Raw genomic sequence first — 25,235 nt, forward strand, 5'->3', positions numbered from 1 at the left:
TTGGCTTGCCCCAATTCAGAATCTTTATTTCCAGTCATATTTGTCTTTTTCCACAACTACCTTACCAAACTACTTCATCAGACACACTTGCCCAGGTTTGTTCCCTAAAATTAGGACTTTTAAGAACTATATCACACTTTGTCTATCCCAGCTAACATTAAGGAAATTGAAATATCCTACTGGTACTACCCGTTTAATTTCATACTTATCTGAAAAACCAATATATATGCCCTTTTTTCTCTCCCTGACTATTTGTGCAACTATAATATACTGCCAAGACTGTCTCTTTTTCCTTCTTACATTCAACACATGGCTTCAGTTAAGGAACCATCCAAGGTATCATCCCTCCTTATTGCAATAATTGACTCTTTGATGATTATTGTAATATCATCCCCTATTTTAGACATAACCCTCCCATCCCTAACACTCTAAATTCCAAAATATTGAGTTGCTAGTCCTCCCCTCACTCAACCATGTCTCTGAGATAGCAATTGTATCAGAACCCTGTGTGTTAATCAGTACCCGCAACTCATCTGACTTATTCACCAGACTCATTGTATTAAAATAAATGCCATACAGCCTTGCTGTTCTCCCAGTGGCCTTAACTGCATACAGTCTGCCTACTAGATTCACTGTATTATCTTCTATATTTGTCTGTGCATCATCTGTTATTGTACCTTCACTTCATATTCTTTCCTCCTGAAAAATTAATTTAAGCCTCTACCAATTGCAGTCCCAAAGCCCTGCAAGGATGTGAGTCTGCATTTTGGCTCAGGTGCACCCCGTTGGATTTGAATAGGTCCTACTTTCCCAAGAAATGGACCTTGCAAGGTGCTTTATTGCAGAGAAAGATGAAGAACAGAACAATGAACTCAGCTTTAATTCTTTTGATACAACTTGCATTCACTAAATTCCATAAAAGTAATGAACAAGTAATGCTGTTTAACTTTGCTTAATATAAACATAATAGTGACTTTTCATTCTGGCTACTGTATGTAAGAAAAGCCTCATCTTGCTTTATTTGTCTCTTCTCTTAATGAAGCAATCAAATTTGCAAAGGTAGACTGAAATATGAGTTTGAAATAATGTCACAATAGTTTCTTGGAACAGTACGTGGTGGAACCAAGCAGCAATAATACCCATCATTTCTAACAACGTGTAATGAGGCAGGTTTGATTAATCATTTTAAAATAAAAGACACCCTGTGACAAAGCAATCATAATCTGTTTGAGTTCCATATTAAATTTGAAAGCAATATAATCCAGTCATGCATAAGAAGTTTAAAGTTGTACAAAGCCAACGCCATTGGTATGAAAGGAGACTTTAGTAAGAGCAGAGTATTGCAGGTACTGGGGATTTAAAATAAAAACAAAGTGCTGGAGATGCTCAGCAGCTCTGGCAGCATCTGTGGAGAGAGAAAAGGTTAACCAGAACACTGGTTTGGATTCTGAAGAAGAGACAAATTGGACTCAAAGTTAACTATCCTGTCTCTACAGATACTACCTTCACATGCTATCTGTCTTCAAAATAGAAGGTACATATTGTATACGAAAAAATGAAGGTTAACTAAACAGTTAACAGGAGTGAGAAGTGTAAAGTAAACAAAATTAGTAATGAAATGGTTCGTAGAAGCCTGAGCAACTGAATGTCAACAAATCCCTAAGAGCAGATGACCTGCATCCAAGAATTTTAAAAGAACTAGCTGGAAAGTAATGCACTTGTTATGATTTTCCAAATTCCTTGGGTTCTGGAATGGTGCTTGTGGATTAGATGTTAACAAATGTAACTCTGCCATGCTAAAATGAGGTAGAGGTATAACTCAGAATTACAGGCCAGATTGTTTGATGTCAAGATCTATATGGACTTCAGTAAGGCATTCGACAAGGTTCCCCATGGGAGACTGGTTAGCAAGGTTAGATCTCACGGAATACAGGGAGAACTAGCCATTTGGATACAAAACTGGTTCAAAGATAGAAGACAGAGGGTGGTGGTGGAGGGTTGTTTTTCAGACTGGAGGCCAGTGACCAATGGAGTGCCACAAGGATCGGTGCTGGATCCTCTACTTCTTGTCATTTACATAAATGATTTGGATGCGAGCATAAGAGGTGCAGTTAGTAAGTTTGCAGATGACACCAAAATTGGAGGTGTAGTGGACAGTGAAGAAGGTTACCTCAGATTACAACAGGATCTGGACCAGATGGGCCAATGGCCTGAGGAGTGGCAGATGGAGTTTAATTCAGATAAATGCGAGGTGCTGCATTTTGGGAAAGCAAATTTTAGCAGGAGTTATACACTTAATGGTAAGGTCCTAGGGAGTGTTGCTGAACAAAGAGACCTTGGAGTGCAGGTTCATAGCTCCTTGAAAATAGAGTGGCAGGTAGATAGGACAGTGAAGAAGGCATTTAGTATGCTTTTCTTTATTGGTCAGAGTATTGAGTACAGGAGTTGGGAGGTCATGTTGCAGCTGTACAGAACATTGGTTAGGTCACTGTTGGAATATTGTGTGCATTTCTGGCCTCCTTCCTATCAAAAAGATGTTGTGAAATTTGAAAGGGTTCAGAAAAGATTTACAAGGATGTTGCCAGGGTTGGAGCTATAGGGAGAGGCTGATCAGACTGGGGCTGTTTTCCCTGGACCGTTGGAGGCTGAGGCGTTGTTTAGAGGTTTACAAAATAATGAGGGGAATGGATAAGATAAATAGACAAAGTGTTTTCCCTGGGGTCGGGGAGTTCAGAACTAGAGGGCATAGGTTTAGAGTGAGAGGGGAAAGATATAAAAGAGATCTAAGAGGCAACTTTTTCATACAGAGGGTGGTATGTGTATGGAATGAGCTGCCAGAAGGAGTGGTGGAGACTAGTACAATTGCAACATGTAAGAGGCATTTGGATGGGTATATGAATAGGAAGGGTTTGGAGGGATATGGGCCGGGTGCTGGCAGGTGGGACTAGATTGGTTGGGATATCTAGTCAGCATGGATGGGTTGGACCGAAGGGTCTGTTTCCATGCTGTACATCTCTATGACTCTAAATCGTCATGAAAATGCTAGAATCTGTTGTTAAACTCTTAGCAGTGCATTCAGCAAATCGTGTTATCATCAGACAAAGTGCACATGTTTTATGAAGCAGAAACTATATTTTGCAAGTTTATTCCAATTTTTTATTAACATAGGGTGAACAAAAAGGAAGCCTTTTACACAAGTATACTTGAATTTCCAAGTGCAGTTGAAAAAATGCCACCAAAAAAGTTAATTTGCAAGATGAAGGCTCTTAGACTTGGGAATAGCACATTGTTTATTGGACTGGAAGTAGAGATTAGGGATAACTGGGCCATTTTCCAGTTGGCATGTTGCATCCAATTGAGTTAAACAAGATCAGTGCTAATGCCTTCACTTTGGGCGATCCATAATGAAGACTGCAAATATAAAGTTTGATTACTTACAGTGTGGAAACAGGCCCTTCAGCCAAACAAGTCCACACTGACCCACCAAAGCGCAACCCACCCAGACCCATTCCCCTAACATTCCGGGCAATTTAGCATGGCCAATTCACCCAACCTGCACATTTTTGGATTGTGGGAGGAAACCGGAGCACCCAGAGGAAACCTACGCAGACACGGGGAGAATGTGCAAACTCCACACAGAGAGTCACCTGAGGCAGGAATTGAACCCGGGTCTCTGGTGCTGTGAGGCAGCAGTGCTAACCACTGTGTCACCGTGCCGCCCTTTATTGAGAATGTAGTTGGTAAGGAGGTCAAAAAGAGGCAACAAAAAGATTTATACATGTTAAATGAATAGACAACAAATTTCCCCATATTGGAAATAGAGTTATATTAGTGCAAAGAGTGGGGATACAAAGTGGTAGCCCTCTAATGGGCTGAGGAGTGGCAGATAGAATTTAATTTAGATAAATGTGAGGTGTTGCATTTTGGAAAGGCAAATCAGGGCAGGGCTTATACACTTAATGGTAAAGTCCGGTGCAGTGTTGCTGAACAAAGAGACCTTGGAGGACAGGTTTGTAGTTCCTTGAAAGTAGAGTCACAGGTAGACAGGATAGTGAAGAAAGCGTTTGATATAAGTGTTGGGAGGTTATGTTGCGGCTGTACATGATATTAATTAGGCCACTTTTGGAGTACAGCATTCAGTCTGGTCTCTCTGCTATAGGGCGCTAATAAACTTGAAAGGGATCAGAGAAGATTTACAAGGCTGTTGCCAAGGTTGGAGTGTTTGAGCTATTGGGAGAGGCTGAATAGGCTAGGCTGTTTTTCCTGGACTACCAGGATGAGGGGTGAACTTAGAGAAGTTTATAAAATCAAGAGGGGCATGGATTGGAAAATAGCTGAGGTCTTTTCCCCAGGTGAGTAGAGTTCAAAACTAAGGGCATAGGTTTAAGTTGAGAAGGGACAGATTTGAAAGGGGGCCTCAGGGGCAACTTTTTCACACAGAGGGTGGTGTGAGTATGAAATGAGCTGCCAGAGGAAATGGTGGAGGCCAGTGCAAATACAATATTTTAAAGGCATTTGGATGGGTAAGTGAATAGAAGTGGTTTAGAGAGATATGAGCCAAATTCCGGCAAATAGGATTGGATTAATTTAGGATATGTGGTTGGTATGGATAAGTTGGACTGAAGTCTTTATTTCCATGTTGTTGTTATGACGTACCTTGAAGAGAGTTAAAAGCTGGTAGAGCTACCTGACAGCATCAAGAGTTCTGAATAAGTGAACAATGTAACACTTGGTCGAACACTTGCTGATTGCCTGGAAACAACAAAACTGATACGAATTAGGCCAATCAGTTTAAATTATACCCCAAAAAATACCAAATTCCAATCAAATTTGAATTGAATATATTGACAATCTTAAAAGCCAATGATACAATCTGATGCTTTGGGAGTATAAGACTGGGGAGAACTGCCCAGATACCAGCATGTAAAAAGACTGCCTAAAAAATAGCTCGCTTAAAAGTACCATTATAGATCAGTAAGCTGTGAAGCAGAAATCCCTAAGAGGAAGAAAAGAAGACCGGAATTCAGAGAAAAAGAAGGCTGCCTAGTTTTAAGATAAGAAGATTTGTTTTGTCAATCTTAATTTGGAGTTTTATCGGACTAGTATTGTGGAAGGGGAAGGTAAATGATAGATTAGAGGATTGAATTGTAAATAGCTGTTATACTTGAAGAAATAAAGTTGTTAATTTTTGCTTTAAATAACTTTTGGCCTCGAATTTTCACAGATTACTGCATGGGATAAATCTTTTCTGTGTTGCTGTTTTAAATGAAGCAGGAGAGTTTATCCTGTGTTGTAACAATGTGGGGGCTCGCGTCCATGATTTGAACTGGTTTAGACAGATTTGAATAGATTTAAACATTTGTAGATTAGCGCCCTAGATCTTCAAATAAAACGTAGGTAAAGACAATTTATTTAATTTCGGTGATGTACAGTTGATTAAATTAAAAGCAAGAGAAATGGCTCTTAAAATTGCTGAAGAGTTTCTGGGATTTGAAGATGATTCTCAAATTTACAAAGGAAGTTTAGAAGGAAAGAAAAAGGCCATACTTTTATCATTAGCAAAGAAGTTAGATTTGGGTTTAACCAAGGACAAAAAGAAAGCTGAAATTGTAAGGGAATTACCCAATGCTTAGGCGTAACAGAGAAACAAACAAGTGCAGTAAAGAAGAAAAGGAGCGAGAAAGAGAGAGAGAATTTGAACTTGAGAAGTTGCGACTTAGCAAAGGCAAGTTAACAGGATGGAGATTAAAAGAGAAGGTAGTGATATATATATAAATATGTCAAAACTCTGCCACGTTTTGATGAGAAAGATGTGAGAAGATATGTCAAGAGATTATGAAGAGGTTAAACAGGCTATTTTAAGTGTTTATGAATTGGTACCAGAAGCATATAGACAATGGTTCAGAAACACAAAGAAGGAACGAGGTCAAACATATGTTGAGTTTGAAATTATTAAACATAGTCATTTTGATCAATGAGTGCGTGCTTTGAAAATAGATCAGATTAGGTTAGATTCCCTACAGCGTGGAAACAGGCCCTTCGGGCCAACCAGTCCACACCGACCCTCTGAAGATTAACCCACCCAGACCCATTTCCCTCAGCCTAATGCACCAAACACTATGGGCAATTTAACATGGCCAATTCCCCTGATCTGCATATCTTTGGACTGTGGGAGGAAACCAGAGCACCCAGAGAAAACCCACGCAGACACATGGAGAATGTGCAAACTCCACACAGACAGTGACCCGAGGCTGGAATCGAACCTGGGACCCTGGTGCTATGAGGCAGCAATGCTAACCACTGAGCCACTATGCTGCCCCTGTAAGTTAAAAAAAAGGACCTTTGAGGCTCTAAGAGAGATTATTCTGCTGGAGGAGTTTAAAAAACTCACTTCCAGAGATGGTAAGAATTCATGTGAAGAAACAGAAAGTTCAGGAAGCGAGAAGGGCAGCAGAATTAGCAGATAGGTACACGTTGGTCCATAAGACAAGCTTCTGGCCAAAGTTTCGCCCTGTGAGGGATGGAAGTTAGAAGAAGGGGAGATCCTACACTGTGAAACAAAGAGTTGCGAGCACTGGTAAGAATTTACCATAGGCTAAAAAAGAAACCCAAGAGGATGGACAGAAGGTGAAAGGCCTCAGGTATTTTCACTGTAATGGAGTGGGATACAGAAAATTACAGTTGAAGAGCACTGGGAAAAGGTGCTTTCACTGCCAGAAGGTGGGACATGTAAAGTCAAAGAGCTGGTCACTAAAGAAAGGCACTATGGGAAATGATGTGGTAAAAGAAGCTAAGCCAGTGGCATCAGTGAAGGTCGTAAAGATGATCCCAAGAAGAGCCGAGGAGCTGCAGGAGAGTGCACAGCCTAGGCAGGGTCTGAGTATGGAGTTAGTACCTGATCTCTATAAAGAATTCACCTCTGTGGGTAAAGTTTACTCAGAAAGAACAGGGGAGAAGGACAAGAAGTTATAACTTTGAGAGATACAGGATCTAACCAGTGGCTGATAGTAAGGGACAAGCAAATATGCACTCTTTTTGATCTGTTACCTGAGAGTGTGGTAATTTGTGGGATAGTTGGACAGAAATATAGCGTTCCCCTATGTACGATCAGGTTGGGGCGCCAACTTAAGACTGGGGAAGTTACAGTGGGAGTGATTGACAGAGTGTCAGTGCCAAGAATTCAGTTTGTTCTTGGGAATGATTTGGTAGGATTCGAGGTGGGAGTGACACCCATGTTGTGGAGAAGCCCAAGGAAGACCAAGAAACTGAGGAGTTAAAACAAATATCCTGGTATTTTCCCAGACTGTGTGGTAACGAGATCCTACTATCATAAGTCACAGCACGAAGCAAAAACTAAAGAGAAGGATGAAGCAGTTGAGGTTCAGTTAGCGGATACCCTGTTTGATGTAATGGCACAGGAAAAGCCTGAACAGACAGAGGGTCAGACAGAAGTGTTTAGTCCTGAAAGGCTAATGGACTTGCAACAGAAAGACAAGACTATAAAAGATATATATATGGATGTGTACTCCAAAAAGGAGGCAGTGAATATTTCTGAGGGTTATTATTTGAAAGATAGAATCCTAATATGGGAATGGAGACCACAGCAGGTTAGTGCAGAGGAGAAATGGGGCGAAGTGCACCAGATTGTGTCACCTAGGGGTACGAAGGACTCAGGCTAAGGCACAAAAACATTTTTATTGACCTGGAATGCACAAGGATGTGGTTAACTTTTGCCGTACGTGTCATACATGCCAAATGGTAGGCAAGCCACAGGCGGTAATAAAGCCAGAAGCTTTGTTGCCAATTCCCACATTTGAAGAACCTTTCACGTGGGTTATAATTGATTATGTAGGTCCCCTCCTGAGAACTAAAAGGGGAACCAGTACTTGTTAACCATAATGAATGTGTCTACCAGATTTTCAGAGGCAATTCCAACGTGGAGTATCCAGGCAAAAAAGATGGTAGAGGAGTTAGTAGCTTTCTTCACATAGTATGGTCTACCCAGAGAGATTCAGTCGGACCAATGGTCAAATTTCACTGCCAGGCTGTTTAAGGAGGTTATGGATAGCTTAGGTATACAGCATTTTACATCCATTGTGTATCATCCTGAATCCCAGGGAGCTTTAGAAAGGTGGCATCAGATCTTAAAGACCATGTTGAGAGCATACTGTCAGGATTATCCGAATGATTGAGATAAAGGTGTTCCATTTGTATTGTTGCTGTTAGAGATGCCCCAAACAAATCAACTCAGTTTAGTCTCTTTGAGTTAATATTTGGTCATGAAGTGAGAGGCCCTTTGAGATTAATTAAAGAGAAATTGACAGGACCAAAGTCGCAGAACTCACACTTCGAATATGTATCGATGGTGAGGGAGAGACTAAATTGAGTCAGCGACATAGCTAAACAGCACCTAAAGAGGGCACAGTGTAGAATGAAGCAGGTGGCAGATAAAAGCTCTGAGACTCAGATGTTTTCCTGAACAGATGACGTGTTAGTACTGTTACCATGGGATTCCTTCAAAGCTAAGTTTAGTGGTCCCTATCAAATTGAAAAAAAAGTTGAGTCAGGTCAACTATTTAATAAAGATGCCAGATGGAAAAAAAATGGTATCAAGTATGTTATGTGAAAATGTTGAAACTATATTATACTAGAGAGGAAGAACTGGAGAAACAGGTGTTAATTATTGCCCTGCAGAGTGAGGAATCAAATCCAGATGATGTGGATTTTGAGGTGCCTTAGAATAGATTAAAAAATGAAGAAGTCCTTGAGGACTATTTGGTACTGTCCTTACAGCATTTTAATGTGTATGTCACGAACATACACATTACATATACACAACGTTGGCGACGGTTGTGTACATTGATCACAATCCGCTTACCTAGAATGCTTTAAAGACAAGAATATGACACAATTTCATTGGAGTCTTATGTTACAGACTTTTAATTTAAAAATCATACATGTTGCAGGTCAGAAGAATGTAATTACAGATGCGTTATCGCAGATTTAACTGATAGAGTTTTGATGAGATTTGTCTTTATTAGGATAGATTAATGAGCTATCTGTCTCAGGAGCATAGAACACAGTTGAAAGATTTGTTACTGCAATATACGGACATATGTCAGAATCAAATGGGGAGGACTAATGTTATTGTACATAAAGTAGACATAGGGAATACTGCTCCAATAAACAACACCCCAACGGCTTAATCCTTTCAAAGCCAGACAGGTTCAGATGGAGGTGGAATCCATACTTAACGAGGACATCATCGAACCAAGCCAGAGAAAATGGGGTTCACCGATCGTCTTAGTTTCCAAACCAGATGGGACTCAGCGATTCTGCCTGAATTATCAGAAGGTCAACACCGGTGCAAAGTCTGACTCATATCCAATTCCAAGATTAGAGGACTGTATCGAGAAAGTCGGACAAGCCAGTTACATCACCAAGTTGGACTAACTGTGTGTTTACTGGCAGGTATCTTTATCAGGGACAGTGAAAAAAATTTCTGCGTTTGTAACCCCAAATGGGCTATATCAGTTTAAAGTGATGCCCTTTGGAATGAAGAACACACCCGCCATATTCCAAAGACTCATGAACAGAGTTGTGGCTGGGTTAACAAACTGTGCAGTCTATTTGGACGATATAGTGATCTTCAATAAGTCCTGGAAAGATCCCATGGTATAATTGGCAGAGCTCTTTGAATGACTACAAAAAGCAAAACTGGTGATAAATTTAAATAAAACTGAATTCGCGAAAGCAGAGGTGACATTCTTGGGACATAACATTGGTCATGGAATGTTGACCCCATGGAACACAAAGACAAAGGTCATCAAGGAATTTCCATGACCAATCTCGAAGAAAGAGGTGCTTTGATTCTTAGGACTCAGCAGATTCTATCAGAAGTTTTTTCATAACTTCAGCAGCGTAGTGGCACCGTTAACCGATTTGCTGAAGAACACAAAGTTTCAGTGGCTAGAACAATGCCAGGAGGTATTCGACCATTTGAAAGCCATATTAACCATCAAACCAGATTTAGCTCCACCAAACTTTTCAAACCACTTTAAAGTTACCATCGATGCTAGTGACATCGGAGTTGGAGCTATACTCCTACAGGAAGATGAGGATGGGATTGAACTGCCAGTTGGTTACTTTTCAAAGAAGATCAACATCCATCAGGGGAAATACTCCACAATTGAAAAAGAACTATTGAGTTTGGTACTTGCCTTACAACATTTTAATGTTTATGTCACAAACAATGGTTCAGAGACAGTTGTGTACACAGATCATAATCCGCTTACATTCTTAGAAAGCTTTAAAGACAAGAATATAAGACTATTTCATTGGAGTCTTATGTTACAGACTTTTAACTTAAAAATCACATATTTTGCGGGTTGGAAGAATGTAATCACAGATGCGTTATCGTGGATTTAACTATTAGAGTTTAGATGAGATTTGTCTTTATTGGGTAATGTGTTTAAAAGTAGAGAAAAAACAATTAAGCCATCTTTTCATTATGATGGTTCATTTTTTTCTTAAGGGGGGGTGTTGTTATGAAGATGTGGGTGTACTGTACCTATAAGAAAGTTAGAAGCTGGTAGAGCTCCCTGACAGCACCAAATGTTCTCAGTAAGGTAACGATGTCCCACTTGGTTGAAAGCTAAATTAGCTAGTTGCCTGGAAATGACAAAATAGATTCAAATTAGGCCAATCAGTTTAAATTATATCCCGAAAAATACCGAATTCCAATCAAGTTTGAATTGAATATTTTGACAATCTTAAAAGCTTTGGGAGTATAAGACCGGGGAAAATTGAACAGTTGAGAGGACAATTGTCCAGCTACCAGCATGTAAATAGACTGCCTGAAAAATAGCTCTGGTAAGAACAATGACTGCGAATGCTGGAAACCAGATTCTGGATTAGTGGTGCTGGAAGAGCACAGCAGTTTAGGCAGCATCCAAGGAGCAGCGAAATCGACATTTCGGGCAAAAGCCCTTCATCAGGAATAACTGTTATAGATCAATAACATGTCAAGCAGAAATCCCTGAGAAGAAGGAAAGGAGCCGAATTTCATAGGAAACGAAGGCTAACTGGTTTTGAGATAAGAAGTTTTGTTTTGTAAATCTTAATTGGGAGTTTTAGTGGACTAGTATTGTGGAAGCGGAAGGTAAATGATAGGTTAGAGGACAGAGTTGTAAATACTTGTTAGTTAATTATTCTCTTTTATACTTTACGAAATAAAGTTGTTAATTTTTACTTTAAATAATTCTTGGCCTGTTAAATTTCACAGATTACTGCACAGGATAAATCTGGTTTTAAATTAAACAGGAGAGCTTACCCCGTCGTAACACTGTAGAGCTCTATGACTATGAAATATTTAAAGAGTGGTTCACAGGGAACTCAAAAATGGTAGCCTGCAGGAATGGCAAGGAGGTAGGATTTTATCCTTCTAAAAAAAGGATCAGGAAAGATCAAAATGGAAAAAAAAAATCAATAAAGCAGACTTATTGAATTGATGTGGGATGTTGCTGCTAGAATTCTCTGTGTACATTAGCACTCATCTTATCACAGCTGAATATTGTGCATCTATGTGTCAGGGGTCAACAGAAAAGCAAAGGCTATCTTATGGACCCACAATTGAATGCAATAGTGCACATCATTACCGGAATCTTCCACTCAACACCCCTTCTATCACTTCCTGTCCTCAGAAATACCTGCAAATGAACAAAAAAAATCCAAAAACTCGTTAATACCATTTGTGCTGCTCATAATTTACCATTCTAAGACGTTGTATTCAACAAACCCATATCCTGTCTTCCTCATCTTGATACCCAATGTAGAACAATCTTCTTGAGAAAGTTTTACCAGCTGACATCGTTTGGATTAAGGAGTGAGAAACACAGGAAGTCACAAAGTAAGTTCCTTGTAACAAACACCATCTGTTGAATTAAATGTTTTGAACATCATAGTAAGAGTGATCTTTTTTTAAACACCTTCAGGAGGTGCCAGGTGCCTGAACAGTCGACTTCCACAGTTGGTTGCCTCAGTACAAATTCCTTGTGCACTTATGGAGAGACACAAACAATGTTGCACTTTATTGAGGTTTCTGTTTTACAGGTTAAATGGCAGATTAAATACCTTGAACTCACCATGTGAGGATGTTATCACTTTGTTCTGGGGATTTTCATTTGCTAAGTAATTAAAATCTAGGACTGGAATGAGGAAATACTTTTAATGTGAAGAGTTATGACTTTTTAGAATTTTGTACTGTAGAGGGTTTTCAACGCTTTGTCATTGAGAATATAAGACTGAGATTCATACATTTTTGTTCTCTCAAAAAATTAAGGAATATGGAGAGTAGGCAGGAATGTGCAGTTTAAGGGGAATGATCAACCAAGATTGTATTGAATGTGATACAGGATCGAGGTGTGCAATGGTCTACTTATATTTCTTCTTTGGTCCTTACTTACTTCCTGACTTAAAATTTATTGTATATGGTTTTGTTAAACATGTGACTCCAATGTCAGCTTTTAATCAACACTGGCTAACACTTCTCCCCTGCTAACCAACTCCCCAGGAATGGAGTTCACACCAACCTGACCAGGTAATTCCCTCTGCTGAGATCAAATTAATTGGGTTGTTGTAGCAGCATGATTGTGATAATTTGCTCGAATGTAAAGTTATCTTTAATTCTATGCAGAATGCTCATTCAGATATCCAGGTTAAAAAGACATTATTCAAGAATATCTTGTGCAACACTTAATCTTCAATTAGCAGCAATATTATTTTTATTATATCAAAAATGAAATATCTTTTGGATGGAAAATAAAACAAAGATCATTCTTTTCATAGAATGTGGTTTTATTATATTAACAGGCATTGTTGGAAATGAAAGACACACACAGGGTTATGATTTCAACCTGGCCAGGTGGGTGAATTTCTGTGTGGAGAGCACTTGAAAATACTGGCGTGTTGGGAAGCTGACAGTAACTTGCCAACTGCTACATTTATCCCGGGTGTTCTTAAACATATACCAGGCGACAGGCTAGTTCATTCTTTTAGTTTGCAAAGTGAGAATTGGCTGCCATTTTACTCCAGCTTTCTGACTTTTAATTCTACTTGGGAAATTCGTGTGCACATTCTGGAACTCAACAGAAGATTCTAAAAGACGAAAGCTCTCTCTTAAAAAAATTACAGTGAAGAGTGATGGAAGTAAAATAGGTAAGGGGGGATAATGGTGCATGTGGTTTTGGTGGCTTGCAACATTTGAGGAGTATTGTGTGCTTCAGTTTTTAAGAATCTGAAATTTAATCCCCAGTTATTATTTTACAATGCCAATAGTGTGTATTTCTAGGAAATCAGGATCAGTGAAGTTATTTCACAGGGACATGGTGCTCTTTATAAACCATCTTCTATCAAAGTTGAAATCTTAGCAACTGCAGCTGCCAGACCTGCTGGATCAAAGTTACACCATTGAGAAGGAACCTTCAGAGGGTACAGCCTTACATTCTTGAATAGTATTCAGCATAAGTGCGGATACATACATCTTGGTGGATACTTGTTATTTGGTGGAAAGGAAGCCATAAGCTGACGAGAACACAGCAGTCGCCACATCAGCTATCATACACAGATAATGTATTTCTCTCACACTGTGCTGGACACCAATTTTTCAGAAGATCACAGCAACAGACAGGACTTCTGCATTGAACATGAGACCCTTCCAACACAAGGGCCTTTACAAACTCTAGTGAACAGGCGACAACAGTTATTCCAAACAAAAGAACAGGCAGAACAGCAACCTGCCTCAGGACAGCAGGCAGTAAGGTCAGAAACATGAAATATCACCCATAGACTTTTAAGAAAACAGTAATTACACTTAAGTTCACAAAGGTGAAAGTTTTTTTCTGTTTGCTAATATATTGCTTATATTGTGTTGTATTGTATTATGGATGTACGTTTGCTCGTGGAGCTGGAAGGTTCGTTTTCAGATGTTTCATCACCATACTAGGTAACATCATCAGTGAGTTTCCATTGGAGGGCTGGTGTTATGTCCCACTTTCTATTTACGTGTTTAGGTTTCCTTGGATTGGTGATGTTATTTCCTGTGTTGGTGATGTTATTTTCTGTTCTTTTTCTCAGCGGATGGTAGATGGGGTCCAAGTCGATGTGTTTGTTGATAGAGTTTCAGTTGGAATGCCATGCTTCTCAGAATTCTTGTGTGTGTCTCTGTTTGGCTTGTCCTCATCAAAGTGGTGTCCTTCCTTACCTGTATGTAAGGATACTAGTGATAGTGTATCATGTCTTTTTGTGGCTAGTTGATGTTCATGTATTCTGTTGGCTAGTTTTCTGCCTGTTTGTCCAATGTAGTGTTTGTGACAGTTCTTGCAAGGTATTTTGTAAATGACGTTCGTTTTGCTTGTCGACTGTATAGGGTCTTGTAAGTTCATTAGCTGCTGTTTTAGTGTGTTGGTGGGTTTGCGGGCTACCATGATGCTAAGAGGTCTGAGTAGTCTGGCAGTTATTTCCGAGATGTATTTGGTGTAGGGAGAGTGGCTAGGATTTCTAGGTGCGTTTTGTTTGCTTGTTTGGGTTTGTTGCTGAGAATTGGTGGACTGTGTTCATTGGGTACCGGTTCTTTTTGAATACGCTGTATAGGTGACTTTCCTCTGCTCTTCATAGTTCTTCTGTGCTTCAGTGTGCAATGGCTCGTTGAAATAATGTTCTAAGGCAGCTTCGTTTGTGGGTGTTGGGACGATTGCTTCTGTAGTTCAGTATTTGGTCTGTATGTGTTGTTTTCCTGTAGACGCTGGTTTGAAGTTCTCCATTGACTATTCACTCTACTGTGACATCTAGGACTAGTATTTTGTTGTTGTTTTCCTCCTGTTGTGTGAATTTTTATGCCAGTAAGGATATTATTCACGGTCTTGAAGGTTTCCTCTAATTTGTTTTGTTTAGTGATGACAAAGGTGTCATCCACGTAGCGAACCCAAAGTTTGGATTGGATGCTTGGCACAGCTATTTGTTCGAGTCTCTGCAATTCTGCCTCTGCCAAGAACCCTGATATCGGAGATCCCATGTATTGTATTATATTGTAAATGCTTACTGTGTGGTCTTGCTACTCTAGCTTCATTTCTATTTCACGTGTGTGGTGTCCTGGTTTAGATTTTGACTCAGTGACAGCTGATATAACACCATTAGCACATCCTCAGCTGTCCCGGGTGATATATGGGAAAACCAAAAAGAAGGGAGTATAATAAAGATATTATAATTGAGTGATCTAAATACTACAAAATAAATTTTCACATAGTAAAAGACTTCAGTACTTCTATGGCATCCAAAGCCTCCACTGCATTGCTTCCACAGCTGCCTGGCACAGCTCACTCTCTTCATTGTCAGACTCAGCCTAAGACCATCCAAAGATTCAGGTGTATAGAACATCCCTGGCATCTGGAAGTACCTGAGCCTGTAGGAATCATAATTGCTTTCAGAAGAGAGGACAAACACTTATGTAATCCTTGGTCAATGCCCATAGCAAGTTGGGCATCGATTGAATGGAAGCCATTTCTGTTGATAAAATTGGTTGGCCGTTGAATATTGTTTTAATTACTCCATGGGTACAATCTATGATCATTTGCACTTTGGAGAATCTAGCAATCTTGCAAAGCATTGGCGGTTCTGCATCATGCTGAATTTTCTTCTAAATCCAAGTAGGGATAGCAGTCTCAAAGTAATATCCATACCTTGGAGGTTTTCGGCTTTAATCTGCACAATTCAACTGTTAACTGACACTAAAGGCATTCCAAAATTATTCAGTAATCAAGGGACAAAAGGAGGAGAGAAAACAAATATGAGCACTATCACTAGAAAAATAAGGACAAGAATCTAAGTGGTTAAAGACCATTAAATCTCCTGGACCTGATGGGATGTGTCTTAGCATATTAAAAGCTAGCTACAAATGCAGTAGATGCACTGGTAGTTTTCTTTCAAGTATCCTCAGAATCTAGAAAAAGTTCCAGAGGATTGAAAAATGCCAATATAGTACTTTATTTAAAAAGTTAAGGGGATAAAAATGGCCAATTAGTTTAATGACTGCTGTTGGGAAAATAGAGTCTACTATAAAGAATGTAATTGAGCATTTGAAAATACATAAGCAAGCAGAGTCAGTATGATAAATGACAAACACCTATCAACTTTACTAGAATTTTTTGAGGAGATAGTAAGCAGGATAGATAAAATGGAAGCAGTGGATGTAATATATTTGGATTTTCAGGAGGCTTTTGAAATGCTCTCACACATTACACTATTTAATAAGATAAGAGGCCATGGTGTTGGATATGAAATATTAGCATGGATAGAGGATTGGCTAACAAACAAAAGACAGGGTTGGGATAAGGGCAGATATTCAGGATGGCAAATTATAGCTAGTGGAGCATCACAGAGATCAGAGCTCGCACCACAACTATTTACAATATGTAAAGGTAAGTTTGCCACAGTCCCACCAAATTATAGAGTTGCTCTCTCATTAGAGAGGGACAACTCGTGGTGGTTTAACCTAAGGGTAACCATGCCTCTGGTGAGGGGAGAGGTCGAGAAAGAGAATCCTTCTTGATAACTTCAGTTAGCGTGTTGAGGATTGGTTAGTTCAGTTGGCTGAACACCTAGTTTCCAATGCAGCGTGATGCCATCCGTTGAGGTAATCATGAATTCAACCTCTTCCCTTACCTGAGGTATGGTGGCCCTCAGTTTAAACAGCTATTACCTCTAAAGGCTGTTCTGTCATTAGAGAGTGATTACGTTCTGGTAGTACTATTATGACTTTTAATGACATGGATAATGAACATGCATGTACAGTGACCAGAATTGTGGATGGTAGAAAATTACTCAGGGAGGCATGTGGCGAAGCTGATACTAAAAATCTGGAGAGGGAAATAAATAAGTTAAATGAGTTAAAAAAAACTTGGCAGATTGAATGTATTTGGGAGAATGTGAAATTATGCATATCGCCCAGAAGAATATTATATACAGACAGTTAATAGTGTAGAAAGCTACAGAACAGAGGGAGTTGGGGCTTTTTGTGCATGCATCACAAAAATGCCAGCTCAGTCAATTGAGTAATAGCAAAGGTAAATGGAATGTTGGCCTTTATTTCAAAGGGAATGGAGTAGAGAGGTTTTTCTAAAACTGCAAGGCACTAGTCAGGTCACAGTTGGAATACTGTGACCAGTTTTTGGCCCTTTAACTGAGGAAAAATATTCTATTATTGTGGAGGTAGTCCCGAGAAGGTTTACTAGGCTGATCCTGGGTATGGAAGAACTGTCTTATGAGCAAAGAGCCTGTACAGATTCAAGTTTAGAAAAATGAACTGTGACCTTATTGAAACATAGAAGATTCCTATTGCTTGTTATTTCCTCTTGTGGGAGAGTCTAGGACTAAAGAAGGCACAAACTCAGAGTAAGAAATCACCCTCTACTACCACCTTCTGTTTTCTATGGGTCAGCTAATTCTGTATTCAGACAGCCAATTTTCCCAGTATAGGGTGGTGCTGGAAAAGCACAGCAGGTCAGGCAGATCCAAGGAGCAGGAAAATCGATGTTTTGGGCAAAAGCCCTTACTGATGCCCGAAATGTTTTTGCCCGAAATATTGATTTTCCTGCGTCTCGGATGCTGCCTGACCTGCTGTGCTTTTCCAGCACCACTCTAATCTAGACTCTGATTTCCAGCATCTGCAGTCCTTACTTTTGCCTAACTTTCCTGGTATCCCATGCCTCCTTACCTTCTGAATAAGTCTACCTTGGGGAACCTTATCAAACACCTTGCTGAAATCCAAATACACCACATCCACGGCTCTAGCTTCATCAAATGGTTTTGTCACAACCTCAAATAATTCAGTAAATCTTGTGAGGCATAACTTGCCCCTCATAAAGCAATGCTGACTATCTCTCATCAAACTATGCTTTTCTAAGTAATCATAAATCCTGTCTCTTAGAATCCTTTTCAATAATTTTCCACCATCAATGTAAGACTGACTAGTCTATAATTCCCAGGGTTATAATTCCCTGTCTTGAACAAGGGAATAACATTAGCCACTCTCCAATGCAAAGATCATCACCAAAGGTGCCACAATCTCTTCCCTCACTTCTCATAGAAACCTTGAATATAGCCCATCTGGCCTAGGGGATTTATCTGTCCTCATGTTTTTCAAAATTTTCAGCACATCCTCTTCCTTAATTTCTACTGTTTGAGCATATCAACCTGTTTCACACAGTCTTCACAAACGACAAGATCCCTCTGATTAGTGAATACTGAAGCAAAGTATTCATTAAGGACTTCCCCTACCTCTTCCAACTCCAGGCACAAATTCCGTCCAGTATCTCTGAATGGCCCCACCTTCATTCTGGCCATCCTCTTGTTCTTCATATAAGTTAGAATACCTTGGGGTTTTCCTTAATCCTACCCCCCCCCAAGGCTTTTTCATGCCTCCTTCTAGTGCTCCTTAGTTCATTCTTTAGTTCCTTCCTGGCTACCTTGTAACCCTTGAGAACCCTGTCTGATCCTTGCTTCCTCATCCTTAAGTAAGTTTCCTTCTTCCTCTTGACTAGATGTTTCACGTCTCTTGTCGTCCAAAGTTCCTTCCCCCTACCATCCCTTCCTTGCCTCAGCGGGACAAACCTATCCAACAAGTGCTTCCTAAACAACTCCACATTTCTGTTGTTCATTTCCCTGAGAACGTCTTTTCCCAATTTATGGTCCACAGTTCTTGCCTAATAACATTGTAAATCCCCCTCCCCCAATTAAATATTTGTCCATACTGTCTTCTTCTATCCCTCTCCATGACTATAGTAAAGGTCAGGGAGTTGTGATCACTATCACCAAAATGGTCTCCCACCAAGAAATCTGACACCTGACTTAGTTTGTTGCCAAGCACCAAATCCAATATGGCGTCCCCTCTAGTTGGCCTATCTATGTATTGAGTCAGGAATCCTTCCTGGACACACCTGACAATATCTGCTTCTTCCAAACTACTTGAACTAAGGAGGTTCCAATCAAGATTAGTTGAAGTCACCCATGACAACAGCCCTGTTACATTGCACCTTTCCAAAATCTGCCTCCCAATCTGCTCCTCTGTGTCTCTGTTGTTTTTGGTGGATCTATAGAAAACTCCCAATAAAGTGACTGCTCCTTTCCTGTTTCCGACTTCTACCCACACTGACTTTGTAGACAAACCCTCCTTGACAACCTCCATTTCTGCAGTATCCCTGATTAGCAATGCCACTCCCCCATCTTTTTTAACCTCCTCTTCCCCCACCTTCCTTTTGAAACATCTAAATGCCGGAACATCCAACAACCATTCCTGCCCCAGTGATATTCAAGTGTCCTTAATGGCCACAACATCATAGTTCCAAGTATTTATCCATGCTCATCCAAGTTCATCACCCTTATTTCTGACATTTCTGGTGTTAAAATAGACAGACTTCAACCCATCACACTGACTGCAATTATGCTCTATCATCTGTCTATCCTTCCTCACAGACTCTCCGCATGCTGTATCTGCCTGTTCACCAGTTAGCTCATCCTCTGATCTGTAACTCTGATTCCGAACCCTTTGCCAAACTAGTTTAAACACTCCCAAAGAGCTCTTGCAAAGCTCCCGTTCAGGATTTTTGGTACCCCTTCAGTTCAGGTGCAACCCGTCCTCCTTGTACAGGTCCCACCTTCCTCAGAAGGTATTCCAAGGATCCACATTTCTGAAGCTCTCTCTCCTACACCAATTCTGCAGCCACGTGTTCAGCTGCACTCACTCTCTTTTCCGAACCTCATTAGCCCATTGCACTGGTAGCAATCCTGAGATTACTACTCTGCTCGTCCTGCTTTTTAGCTTCCAACCTAACTCCCTATATTCACTTTTCAGGTCCTCATCCCTTTTCCTTGCTATGTTATTGGTACCGATGTGTGCCATGACTTCTGTCTGCCAACTCTCCCTCGTAAGAATCCTTAGACTCGATCTGAGACATCCCTGGCCCTGGCACCCAGGAGGCACCATACCATCTGGGATCCTCAATCATGCCCACAGAATCTCCTGTCTGTTCCTCTCACGATTGAATCTCCTTTCACTGTCCTCCCTTCCCTTCTGAGCACAGAGCCTGGCTCATTGACAGAGACCTGGCCACTGTGGATTTCCCCTGGTAGGTTCCCCCCCCCCCCCAACGCTATCCAAAGTGGTATACTTATTATTAAGGGGAATGGCCACAGGAGATCCCTGCACTGTTTGCCTATTCTTTTTCCCTCTCCTGATGCTACCTTTATCCTGTAACTTAAGTGTGACAACCTACCTATAACTCCTCTCTATCACCCTCTCAGCGTCCCAAATGATCCGAAGTTCATTCAGCTCCAGCTCAAGTTCCCTAACCCAGTCTGTGAGGAGCTGGAGCTGGAGTTGGGTGCACTTCCTGCAGGTGAAGTCAGCAAGGACACTAGTGGTGACCCTTACCTTCCAATTCCTGCAAGAGGAGCATGCAACTCCTATCCCCTCTGCTCTCAGCTGCCAAAAGAAAAAGAAATCCTTGCCTTACCAAACCTTAACACAGAATCTTTTGTTTTGGTTAGAGGATGACAGGACTCATTTAGTATTTCAGGTTTAGCCACTGCCCGAATATATTAGTTCACTTACCCAGCAGTCCCCATGTCTGCTTCCGCTCCTGTTCAGCCTTTGCTCCGCCAATTCACGAGGTAAGTGTTTTATATTCAAGTTTACCTTCTCGGCTGCTCCTTGGCTCACGCTGTCTTGACTCCCGCAGCTGAAACTGGACTATCACTGGACTAATGATTTGGAGGCCCACATTGAGGACATGAGTACAAATCTCACCATGGCTTGGAATTCAGTAATGAACGAAACCCTCTGGTGTTGTGAAACCAATCTGTTTCATTTATGGCCTTTAAAAGGTGGAAATCTGTTGTTCTTGCTGAGTAAGTTCAACATCTGACTCCAGGCCCACAGCAATTTGGTTGATTCTTAACTACCATCTGCAGTAGTCTAGGAAACCAATCAGTACAAGGATGATTAGGAATGGGCAACAAATGGTAGCTTTGCAAATTACACAATAAATAGCTTCATCACCTGCACACACGCACTATGGGTGCAGGGGATAAAAATAAGCACTACCGCACTTAGGTGGTAGTGTGGGGGTTAAAGGAAAAAAAAAAAATAAAAAAATAAAAATATAACCAGGAGATTGGCCCGGGTGTCCTTGGGAAAAAAAAAACAAAAAAAAAACAGGGGATTTGCCCGGGTGTCCTTGGAGAAGGAGCACGCGGGTGTCCACTGACACCCTGGAGTTGTGACTGGCCACTTGAGTGTTTCAAAAAAAAAAAAAACAAAAAAAAAAAAAAAATTAAACAAAAGAAGGCCCGGGTGTCCTTGGAGAAGGAGCATGTGGGTGTCCACTGACACCCTGGAGTTGTGACTGGCCACTTGAGTGTTTCAAAAAAAAAAAAATAAATAAATAAATAGCTTCATACCTAGTTGAGAGTTGCCCTGGACAAGCTGATTCTAGTAAATTTGAATTAATGTGAGACAGTGCAACCATCTGGTGCACCAATTCTGAACCCGTTGAAATGTCTCCATCTCACATATCCATCCCCCCATGCAATTCCTTGAAACAATTCAACAAGCAACAATTCATCCCTCTCAATCTTAATCATTTCTAGTCTTTCACACTTATGTAACCATTCTTTTCATGACAAAGACCTGCGGAGCAGATCGCAGATAAAACTAAAAAGGTTGGGATAATGGAGCTTTGAAACACATTAAACTGAAGTGTAGCAATCTAAGTGCTAATCACCCATCAGTAACCTTGTGCAACTACAGGCTATTACCTACATTTTATTGTGACTATGTCATGCAAATCATGTGGCTTTAGCAAAACTACAAAAAAGGTTATTTGATCTCATGTTCTGAATGTTTAATATTCTTGTTTGTTCTTCTCTGTGCTTTAGAACTCACAAGGGCCTAGTCAAAGACCACCACAGCTTGGTCTGTGCAGGCATTTGATAGGAAGTAGTGTTGGGGCATTACTGAGCAGGATGAGAAAAATATGGGAGGAGTGGCAATGCTTTGAGCAGAGTCTCCAATCTGTACATCCTTTCTGCATCTTTCCTTTCATGGGCTACTCATATTTTGCTGCTAGGTAAAGCCGGAGAGCACAATTCTGTAGTTCAGCAAGATACTAGATAGCCAAAAATGATGAGGGGGGAAGATAGCTGGGAAGGTGATAGGCAGATGCAGGTTGGGATGATAGTAATAGGTCAGAGAAGAGGGTGAAGCAGATAGTTAGGAAGTAAGATAGATAGGTAGGAAGTTCAAGAGGGCAGTGCCGAGTTGGCAGGTTAGAATTGGGATGAGGTGCAGGAGAGGGGAAATTAGGAAACTAGTGAAGTAGACGGAACATGAATCAGGCATGCAATTCCTTTTCTCCACTGATTGCTATTTCCCATGATCATGCTGCAAGTTCTCAGGCTGGTCTCTTCCCACCTCTCACTTTATCTCTCCTTACCAAATTTCTTTACTTACCTGAGAACCACTGTGATGCAACAGTAATCTTCTATTGCAACTCATCTGTTACTCTTGGTTTGCTGGCTTGATATAAAACAGACCTTAGGCTTAAAACAAGAGGTGGATCAAGCTTATTATTCAGAAACTGGGATTGTGAACAGTTGGTGCACTCAACCTTTCAGTGCCCATGTTGAATTGATTACATGGATAAATGTAGTTGTTGCGTGTGAAATCTATGAGCTATTTTGTGGGACCATAATGATGTCTGAGTTTTGATGCATTTTCATCCTATTCCACATTTATTTTTGTCAGCCTTTTTTTCTTCCTTTTTCACTGGTCATTGCCCTAATTGTTCCTAATGTAAGCTATTGATCTTAATCTGATAGGCAGAGCCGAGCATCTTGAAAGCTCACAACATTTTGTTCTGTTTGACAGTGTACTAAATTCTGAGTAAAGAATTTCCAATCTTAACAGCTTTTCCCCTGTAGCTAATGTTGTTTCCAATAACAAACTTGCTGCTTACAGTGTACATTTATTTTTAGTGTTTGTTGTTCAACATTAATAAATGTTGAAGTTTCATTAAAAAAAGACAGTGGTTTATTATCCCTGAACAAATACATTGTAAATGTGTTTATTAGTTAATTAATCTAGAAAATGAGTTCCATTTTACACAAATTCTGCTAGTTTTGTGCCAATAATTGAAAATTTACCGTCATAAGGACTTTGTGTCAGTATTTTATGAACGGCAAAATGTGAAAAAGTAATGCCCAAATTTGAAAATTATTTAGAGATTAAAAACAGGATTCCAACATTTGTAGTTATGGGGATTATGTTCTGCAAGTCTGTTATACATTGTGATTTTTTATGCTACTAAAGTGGAAATTGGTTATGCCCTGTTATCTGGTCCCTGACAAGTGGTGTACTGTGCCAGCTGCTTCATTAAAAGGCCGGTGATTTGTGCATTTAACTTTGATAGTTGTCTGGCTACATGTCTAATAGTCTTTTATAATTAATTTTAATGTAAACATGGCTGTTGGTGGAAACTACTTCCTAGGCTATTATGCTAGTGAAATATCAGTAGTAAAGCAAGGCCTACCACATGTACTACTCATCAGAAACAAATTTCATACTGTTGTTGATGTGTATAGATACTCATGCATGGAAATCTGCTAGCATGGTATGTCATGCTCATTTATTTTGACCCATCCCAATTTACCCACTGCAATGATGTTTACCGATTAGTTCTTCAAAAGAATTTTTCAAAGGATTCTTAAACAGTGGTTTGACCCCTCAGAAGGACATCCATGGAGTGTGTTACAAATGTTAAAAAAATTGGCTGAACAAATTTACAAGTAACATATGAAGGATTCAATGCATTGTTATATTTGCAAGTGTATCTGTCCTGCACCCCAACATTGGAAACAATGCATGCAGGCCAATTTTCACCCTCCTTTACATTAATGTATTGATATTCAATATTAGAAGTGAGGCTTCAACAATATTCAGGATTTTTTTTAAATTACAGGAATATTGTATACACCTCCCACAGATGCTTTAGCTGTTTGTCCTACGTTTCTGAAGAATTCTTTTAATACTTCAAGCTTGCCAGTGAAGAGTTCGCTTCTCATTGATTGCTGCATGAATCTTTTTCACAAGTATGTAAGCTACCTATCAGTTTAATGATGCTGAATTCCTAACCCTTCCTTAAGAATTCTGTATGTTAAGGCACAGCTAGTTGTACAGTTAACAAGAAAGGTTAAATCACATTTGGGAAAAAAAGTAATATTTTGAAAGTCAGTTAACAGATACAGTATGAATATTTTGTCTTGGAAAAGACCTATTGTGAATAGATCTGTTAGGAGTATCACTGTTTCTCTGATTGTGACATTCCAAGACATTATAAATAAATTTGAGCATGTTTCCTGTGTGACCTTTCAATTGAGTTTGAGATTACTCCGAGAGGGAACAATACCTATAATGTTGAAATGGCTGGGAAAGAGAAAGTTGGAAAAATAAATAAAAATGCAGATTGAATGAAAATTATTCAAATAGTCAACAAGTCAGTCAGTATTTTGCTTTAAGTAGGACCCTTTATAAGAACTTTAATTTTGAGCCAAAGCTTAAAGAAAATCGTGCATTGATCTGGAGTATTTAAGAAGACAAACACTTAAAAAGCCATTGAAAATGTTTGAGGTATTGTCATTATTGTAATGTAAAAAAAAGCATAATTTCTATATGGCAGCCAGAAAAATAAGTAATTTCAATAAAATATAAATTGCTTTTATTTTATTCCTGATTGAATAAAGTGCTGTTTAGGACACTCATTTAAATAGTGACATCGAGTCATAGAGATGTACAGCATGGAAACAGACCCTGGGTCGGACATTGATTAAAGGTTTCATACTATGGTAGATAGTGGCATATCTTGCTATGCTTTTAAACTAATTAAGTTAACAGTAATATACATCGCCTAAGCTAGAAAAAGTAGCAGACCGCCTTTTACAAATGTAGGAACAAGGAACTCTGGACCATTCGATATGAGCATGGCTGATCCTTTATCTCAATGCTATACTCCCACTCCATATATCTTGAAGCCTTTATGATCTAGAAATCTATCTGTGAAATGTTGTTGGCCCCCCCACTTTATGTAGTAGAGAATTCCACAAGGTCACCATCCCTTGAGTAAAGGAAT

General features: G+C 39.8%; 1 protein-coding gene across 1 annotated transcript in view; it reads left to right on the plus strand.

The window, feature by feature from the left end:
* LOC140486527 (solute carrier family 28 member 3-like) overlaps positions 1-25,235 on the plus strand; it is a 226,467-nt gene that overhangs the window by 186,216 nt on the left and 15,016 nt on the right. Inside the window, exon 17 of the mRNA XM_072585796.1 lies at positions 24,069-24,198. Coding sequence (XP_072441897.1) covers positions 24,069-24,198 — 130 coding nt within the window. The remainder of the gene's footprint in view (positions 1-24,068; positions 24,199-25,235) is intronic.

Source organism: Chiloscyllium punctatum, chromosome 2 (assembly GCF_047496795.1).
Source record: "Chiloscyllium punctatum isolate Juve2018m chromosome 2, sChiPun1.3, whole genome shotgun sequence".
Lineage (NCBI taxonomy): Eukaryota > Metazoa > Chordata > Chondrichthyes > Orectolobiformes > Hemiscylliidae > Chiloscyllium > Chiloscyllium punctatum.